The 8768-nt window shown below is 45.8% G+C and overlaps 1 protein-coding gene across 2 annotated transcripts in view; it reads left to right on the forward strand.

Annotated features, from left to right (window-relative positions):
* Positions 1–8540, forward strand: part of TNC (tenascin C) — a 163878-nt gene extending 155338 nt beyond the window's left edge. For both annotated transcript variants that reach the window (XM_029611938.1, XM_029611936.1), the window contains one exon: positions 8103–8540. In XM_029611938.1, the coding sequence (XP_029467798.1) occupies positions 8103–8213 (111 nt within the window). In that variant the 3' untranslated portion in view covers positions 8214–8540. The remainder of the gene's footprint in view (positions 1–8102) is intronic.
* The last annotated feature ends 228 nt before the right edge of the window (positions 8541–8768 follow it).

Consider the following 8768-nt stretch of genomic DNA (forward strand, 5'->3'; position numbering starts at 1 on the left):
TCCTGATTTCATGCCTTGACACATTTTATCATGGATTTGATTCTGGTACTACTTTCTTTTTGATCCTTCTCAACATTTCATCAGTGTTCAACACATTTAACCACTGAATCCTTTTAGACTGGCTCTACTGCCTACAAATGGTTTTCTTCTTTCCTAAGTGAGCATTCCCAGTGCTCTCACTTGGTAACTCCAGATTCACTTTATGAGTTGTGAACTGGCATTCCACAAATCTCTATGCTTTCCACTACTCTTATTAAGCTCCTCATTTCCCCATTATGTTGGGTACTGGCCAGTCCTGGAGTGAGTTACCATCTTTATACTGATGACATTCAGTTCTTTTTTTCCTGTTGAATCCTCTATGCAAGAAGTGTTTACAAAAATTTCTATCTATCAACAGTGATTAGCTGTTGAATAACAGGCTAATGAGAAATCTAAAAAGACAGAAATTATCTTACTAGCCCACTTTCCTGTCCTCAATGTGCCAACTGCTTTGTTATTCAATGGATTACAGATCCTTATCATCTCCTCTGAGCATAACTTGGGTATCCAGCTGTAGTTCCCTTTATCTTTGCATGCTTATATCAAAAATATAGTTAAAATATAGTTCCTTTTTTAAGCTTCACCTCTTGCAAAATGTCAAACCTTTCATTCTTAACAGTGATTTTTGAGCCATTATTCAAGCTTACATAATAACACAGATGGACTACTGTAGTTCATTCTACCTAGCTCTTCCGCAGACCACCCTGAGCCCTTCAGCTGATCCAAAAATGTAGCAGCCCATTTGTTGGCAAGCACTTCTCTCCACGAACACATTATTCCTATACTCCACGGATTACATTGGCTCCCAATATCAGGAAGAATCACGTTTAAAATCCTTACAATTATTTTTAAAGCTATAAATGGACTGGCCCCGAAGTGCTTTAAATCAGTCCTTGGGTTTTATCATCCCTGTTATTTACACCGATCTTCATTTTCAAACTTACTAGATGTATCATCATTGAAACTTGTAAGGTTAGCTGAATCTAGTCAGTGTATGTTTGGTGTTCCTGGTCTGCTTCTTTGGACTTCCCTCGGAAGTGAGCTGAAATCCGAGACCTCATTAACCAGTTTCAGAAAGCGGTTGAAAGCATTTTTGTTTACCCAAGCCTCCAGTGACTAGAATGAGCAGGAACAACAGCCAGTCAGTAGCAGGCATCTATCCAGCGTGGATTACAGGAAAATATCAGCTTTGGAGATTTTTTTCAAAACCAGCCCTTGGGTTTTGTGTCTGACTCCCTTGTACATTTTTCCTGCAGCACGTGCTTCAGCAGCTCCCCAAAACACACCAGGCCTTTAGAAACCTGACAGAATTCAGCCACAATATCTCCAAAATAAATTTCACATTGTTCCTGAATAACTAAGAAGTAGAACACACCATATGCCAGGGATGAGCAAGCAGAGCTGCTGTCCTCCTTCCATTCATGCAATCAGTTGCCTACCCCCCACCAAAAAAGTATGGTTACATCTCTCATATATAGATGTATCCTGGATTCCTGGCATGGTAAAGTCTCTTGACAACCAATTAATTCTTGGACCAGTTGCCAAGTATTGAGAAAACCACACTGCCCACAGTGTTTGGCACACATACACTCTCAGACATACACTATGTCAGACACAATCTCTTGGACACAAACACAGACAGATTTTCATATTGGCACACATTCTTAGACATACACACCTACTGTAAGAGATGATGTGTGTGTGACTCCCTCTCTGACACAAAGCACACTGAAAACATGTGTGTATGTCCTAGTATCAGAGAGACACCCACACACACACTTTGGGGTAGATTTTCAGACATACATGTGGGCGTACATGTGCATGCTACCCAGCGCGCACACATGTACGCCTAATTTTATAACATGTGCACGCAGGCGCACACATGTTATAAAATCAGGGATCGGTGCGCACAAGGGCTTGCACACTAGTGCATCTTGCACGCGCTGATACCCACGGGCTTACCCCGTTCCCTCCCAGGCCACTCTGAAATTGGAACGGCTTGTGAGGGAACTTCCCTTCCCCCTTAACTAACCTTCCCACCTCTTCCCCTAACCTTTCCCCCCCCAGCCCTATTCTAACCCCCCTCAAATTTTTGTTATACCTTTTGCGCCTGCCTGTAGGCAGGTACTGTTTGTGTGCCCCGGCAGCCTGCCGGCACACAATCCTCTAACACAGCAACAAATGGCCGCTGTGCAGTAGGCCTCAGGCCCCGCCCCTGGACCACCCTACCCCCGCTCGCCCCCGGACTGCCCCTTTAGTAAAGCCTCGGGACTTAGACGCATCCTGGGGCTTTATGCGCATCACCAGGCTTTTATAAAATAGGCCCGGTGTGCATAGGCCTTTGAAAATCCGGCCCTTTATGTCTAAGAGAGCGATGTGTATGTATTGGGGAGAAGGTATGTCTTTCTCGTTGACACAAAGATACCAGCATACTTGCTTTCATTCTCAGTGTGTAGACATGTCTTTGTGTCTGAGAGCAAGAGAGAGTGTGTATGTCTTTGTGTCAAATACCCAGACTCAAACTCTCAAACAAAGTGTGTGTGGGGGTGTCTCTCTTTATCTGACACAGACACATACACACACACTCTCTCAGATACATACACACTTTGCTCTTGTGCCGCTGTTCATGGCACATAAAGTGAATTCCCCCCATCCCAGTACTGCTGTATCACTATCAGGCCGATACAATAAAACCCGCGGGAGAGCCGGCACTCCGAAGCGAGCACCCGCTCTCCCGACACGTGCACAGGCCACTCTCCTGTGCGCGCGATTTAGTATGCAAATGAGGGCCCACGGTAAAAAGAAGCGCTAGGGACACTAGAGAAAAGCAATTTTTTCTGCTTTTCTGTACACTTCCCCGGCGCCAGCAGAAATTAATGCCAGCCTTTGGGCAGGCGTTAATTTTTGAAAGTAAAATGTGCAGCTTCGCTGCACATTTTGCTTTCTGGATCGCACGGGAATAACTAATAGGGCCATCAACATGCATTTGCATGTTTCGGGCACTATTAGTTTTTGGGGGGGTTGGCTGCGCGTTTTCGACGCGCTATTACCCCTTACTGTATAGGGGTAAAGCTAGCACGTCGAAAACGCGCAGCCAAATCCGGGCTAACAGTGCACTCCACCAGAGCGCACTGTACTGTATCGGCCTGTATGTAAAGTTCTTGCTTGCTGCCAACCCTTTCCCATCCTGCAGCATCTCCCTCTCTTTCCCACTCCCAAGCCTTCTCAGTATCCCACTCTCCAGGAGACTCACTGGTGCCAAAGCCAGCTGCCCCTCTCAGATCTCAGCCCAGCCATCTCAAACAGAAGTCTCCAACACTACATAGGCACTTCCTCATGGCTCACTCCCTTCCTTTCTGCAACTGTAGTTTGCTTCTACTTCTCTGCCAGTTCCCGCCACCACATTCCCATACCTTGGAACTTTTGTTTTCCAGTCACCCTGAGATTGTTGCAGGGTAGCGGGTAAGGGGACCGAGTCAGTAGCACCATGTACACAAGTTTCTTTCTCACACATACTAACCACACTCACATACACATATATGTTAATTTTCACAAACATGTTTACTCTCCCTCCTTATTCACCCACATACATGCATTCTCACACACACACACACACACACATACACACACACACAGACACACACACACATGTACTCTCACTCACTCCTCTCCCTTATCCATCACACACACACACATGCACTCTCACTCACTTCTCTCCCTTATCCATCACACACACACACACACATGCACTCTCACTCACTCCTCTCCCTTATCCATCACACACACACACACACACACACACATGTACTCTCACTCACTCCTCTCCCTTATCCATCACACACACACATACACACATGCACTCTCACTCACTCCTCTCCCTTATCCATACACACATGCACACTCATTCTCTCCATCCTCACCTCAATCCTGATTAGGCACATGGGACCAATATTCCTCGTCTTTCTCCTTCAGCAGCATGGGCCCACGCTAACCCTGTTTCATTTTTCCTGCATGGGCTGGTGCTGCTGCCCTTCCTGCACTCAGAGGGGCCAATGCGCTCATGCGAGGGGAGGTTGACGCTGCTGGTCTTCCTCCTCATGCCACACGAGGGCCAGTGTACCTCTTGTCCTCTGTGTGGCCCCAGTGCTCCTCCTCATTCAGGCCTGTTGCTCCAGATGTTCTTTATTCTGGGCACCTGGAGTTTTCAGGTATTAGTCTAGAGATCTAGCAATTCATTCAGAATTCCAGAGTCTCCAAGCTAAATCCCAAGATTCCCAAGTATGCACATTCCCAGTGTCTGTGCACTACACAGTCTGATGTTTTTATGGTTCCCCAAGTTCTGCTCTACCTACTTATACCAAGAGAGGTGTATATGGAACTAAAGTTATCTAGCCACAGACAGCCAGATAACTAAAAACCTAACTGGTTGTGTTTTAAAATAGCCAGTTAGGTTTTAAATTAAGTAGCTGGATAACTTTAGTCACATATATTCCGCCAGATAACTTGTCCACTAAATGTCTTACTGAAATTGGCCTCAAAAATCAATGCTTATTTCAGTTTGGTTTGTTTGTCAAACTGAAATAAATGTTTAAAAAAAGAGCCAAAATGGGCCTCCCCAGGCCCCTCTTTCATTCCCTCCAAAAATCTGCTGGGACTGGGAATCTCCCCAGCCGCCTCTTACTCCTTCCATGGGGTCCTTGATAGAGATCGTAGCAGGGCAATGCTCACCCGCTCCTGCGCCACTGATGTCCTTTGGAACATGGTGCTGGCTAGCCCTGAGATTGGCACCATAGTGACACCAAAATATTGCTCTCTCTCAGGGCCGGCCATACAGCTGTACAACAAAATGGCACCGCTGCCCATTTTGATGTCACTATGGCACCAGTGTCATTTTCCAAAGGATACCAGTGGAACAGGAGTGAGTAGGCATTGCTCTTGCACATTTCTGTATTCAGGCATCCCATGGAAAGTATAAGTGTGGGTGCGGGAGGTCCCTGGCCCTTAAAACAGCATTCTTGAGGGCAGTAGGGGGGCTCAGAAAGACCCAAGGAGGCCTTGGCTGGGCTTGGCTTAGCTTAGCCCAGTAAGGTAGACCAGGTTTCTGGTGGGGGTCAGGAAAGCCTTAAAAAAAATAAATCAAAAAGCAAGAATACCCAGAAATTTGGGGATATTTTTGGTCCAGGCCATTTTCAGTTCAAATATGCAGTTTGTTTTAAATGAAAGTACATCCCTACCAGGTACTTCCTCTTCTCAAAACAATGTCCCAATGTACTACATACAATGGAGGCAGTGCATGCAAATCTATCTCATGCACATTCATTGTGGATATCTTGAAACCTGGCCTGTGTGTGGCTCTCGAAGACCGGAGTGGGCCATCCCTGCACTCTAGGATTACCTTGCCACTTTCCTCTTCAGACAAAAAAAAAGTAATGCTTTAAAATGTGTCTGCTTTTTACATTACTATATATTAGTAATTTCCATTCAGCACGGAGGGTTGTGTGTATATTGTTGTGTGTGGTTGTGGAGAGTATGTATGATGGTTGGTTTGGAGTGTGGAATTTTGTTGATGTGGGTTTTTTTTATATATTTAAATGTTTTTTTATAAGAACTTTTTGTATGATGGGATTCATAGTGTAACAAGGGTATTGCTAATAAAAAATTTGTCAAAAAGATATATTAATGATTTGTGCTATAAAGATGTACATATGACACATTTTTATGATAGTGTTCTGTAGGGATGTGAATCGTTTTTTGACGATTTAAAATATCGTCCGATATATTTTAAATCGTCAAAAATCGTTAGGGCCACGATACAATACCAATTCCCCCGATTTATCGTCAAAAAATCGTAAATCGGGGGAAGGGGGAGGGCAGGAAAACCAGCACACTAAAACCCCCTAAAACCCACCGCCGACCCTTTAAATTAAATCCCCCACCCTCCCAAACCCCCCCCAAATGCCTTAAATTACCCTGGGGTCCAGCGGCGGTCCATAGCTAAATCGGGGGAAGGGGGAGGGCAGGAAAACCGGCACGCTAAATCCCCCTAAAACCCACCCCCAACCCTTTAAATTAAATCCCCCCAAATGCCTTAAAGTACCCTGGGGTCCAGCGGCGGTCCGAAACGGGCTCCTGCTGTTGAAGCGTGTTGTCTTCAGCCGGCGCCATTTTGCAAAATGGCCGCCGCAAAATGGCGGCGGCCATAGACCAACACGATTCGACCGCAGGAGGTCGCTTCCGGACCCCCGCTGGACTTTTGGCAAGTCTTGTGGGTGTCAGGAGGCCCCCCAAGCTGGCCAAAAGTCTCTGGGGGTCCAGTGGGCGTCCGGGAGCGATCTCCTGCCGCGAATCGTTTTCCGTACGTTCAGCGGAGGTCCGGAACCCTCGCTGAACGACCTCCTGCAGTCGATCTCCTGCCGGCGCCATTTTCCGTACGGAAAATGGCGCCGGCCATACGCGTATGGCCGGCGCCATTATCCGTACGGAAAACGATTCGCGGCAGGAGATCGCTCCCGGATGCCCGCTGGACCCCCAGAGACTTTTGGCCAGCTTGGGGGGGCCTCCTGACCCCCACAAGACTTGCCAAAAGTCCAGCGGGGGTCCGGAAGCGACCTCCTGCGGTCGAATCGTGTTGGTCTATGGCCACCGCCATTTTGCGGCAGCCATTTTGCAAAATGGCGCCGGCTGAAGACAACACGCTTCAACAGCAGGAGCCCGTTTCGGACCACCGCTGGACCCCAGGGTACTTTAAGGCATTTGGGGGGGGTTCGGGAGGGGGGATTTAATTTAAAGGGTCGGGGGTGGGTTTTAGGGGGATTTAGTGTGCTGGTTTTCCTGCCCTCCCCCTTCCCCCGATTTAGCTATGGACCGCCGCTGGATCCCAGGGTAATTTAAGGCATTTGGGGGTGGGGGATTTAATTTAAAGGGTCGGGGGTGGGTTTTAGGGGGTTTTAGTGTGCCGGTTCACGATTTTAACGATTTTCACGATATTCTAAACACCCAAACGGCAACGATACGATTCCCTCCCCCTCCCAGCTGAAATCGATCGTTAAGATGATCGAGGACACGATTCACATCTCTAGTGTTCTGGGACTGTATTTTGGTATTGACTTTAAAATGCATTACAAGCTGGGTGAGCCTGGTGGTTCAGTGATTTCATTCATGGGTCAGATTTTCTGTCCTCTGGGCTAACTGAGGTTGAATTGCTGCAGAGGCAGAGTTCACAGCCCTAAAGAAAGGAGGGAATTTTAAGCCATTGCTTAAGAATGGCACCTATTGGTCAGATTCAGGATAATCACATAAACAGGTTTCAGAAAGAGCCACAATCTGTGGCCCTCCCCAAGGACTGTCACTACAATAGCTGTGCTGGGTGAGTGGGGTTATAAAATTAGGGAAGAAAACCCAGGGTATTTGCAAATGAAGACTAATAGCAATGTAGCCAAATAGAGGCCACTTTTGATTGATCTGGAAAAGACCAAAGGAGCAAGAGGAAACTGCTGGGCCGAAATACAATAAAAATTGAATTAATTAATAAATTTTGTCATTAAAACACATTACAGCTTACCAAGACTCTAGTGTTCTCCAGACCAATATGAGTACTAACACTGCATTATTTAATAGTCTCTTCTATCATTCAACATATTTATAATAACTTTCTCCCATTTGGAGCTCATATACTAAAATGCATTATTAACGGAGCATTGACTGTGGGATAGCTCTCATTTTCTCCAGTTTCAGCTACTTCTAGCAGGAGTCACAGTAGGCAATGATGAAGAACTTGGCTTTTCCAACACTTAACATGTTCTTCAAATAGCAGTACCTTGTCAGAGATAACCTGAGGGGGTTATCTGGTGAAACAAAATGTCAAATGCCTGATTATACACTGAAATTAAGGTTAACCAAAACAATAAAATAAAAAAATAAGGTCATATCTTTTTATTCAACTAATTTAATGCATTTCTAGACTAGTTATGGGGTGTTATTATTACTCCCTTACTTAGCTTAGCCTAAGAATTAGGTTGTGTTCATAGTTCTTGCACTGATCCCGCCTCTTCTGTCTCTTGCAGGGTGTTAACTGGTTCCACTGGAAGGGCCACGAATACTCCATCCAATTTGCTGAAATGAAGTTGAGACCTGCCAGCTTCCGAAACTTCGAAGGGAGACGAAGGAGAGCATAAATCTAGGAATGGGCAGCAAGGGAGGAAGGAGTGGGGAGTGGGGGAAAAGATATTGAGGAACTATTGGGGGTGAGACTTAACCAAAGTATCAACAACAGCAGCCCGGCTAAAGTTCCTACTTCAGTCTAAGCACAAGCCTTATTAATATCACAGCGTCTTAACTTCAACAGAGCAGCTCCTACTGCCTGCGGTCACATTCACACCAAAGACAACCGGACTTTCTGAGGGGCTCCCTTTTCAGAAGGCTTCCAGCTACAGACCCTGGCTTTCTTGCATTTTTCCCTTGAGTGGCTCGGAGGGTGGGCTAGGGGTGGGAAGAAAAGTGTGTGTGTGGGGGGGGGGGGGGGGGGTGAGGAGAGAGATCTTACAGTGGTAGTTTGTTTTAGAACCAGCCATATTTTAAATTAAAATTGTATTATTATTATTATTTGGCAAATGTAAAGATTGGGTCTGAAGCTTTTTTATATATCAATGAACAAAAAAGAAATGGGGGAATGCAGCTTGAATGTTCAGCAATAGAATATAATAATAATAATAAGCTAAAAGTCCTACAGA

The sequence above is a fragment of the Rhinatrema bivittatum genome, chromosome 8, assembly GCF_901001135.1.
Source record: "Rhinatrema bivittatum chromosome 8, aRhiBiv1.1, whole genome shotgun sequence".
NCBI classification, from domain to species: Eukaryota; Metazoa; Chordata; class Amphibia; order Gymnophiona; family Rhinatrematidae; genus Rhinatrema; species Rhinatrema bivittatum.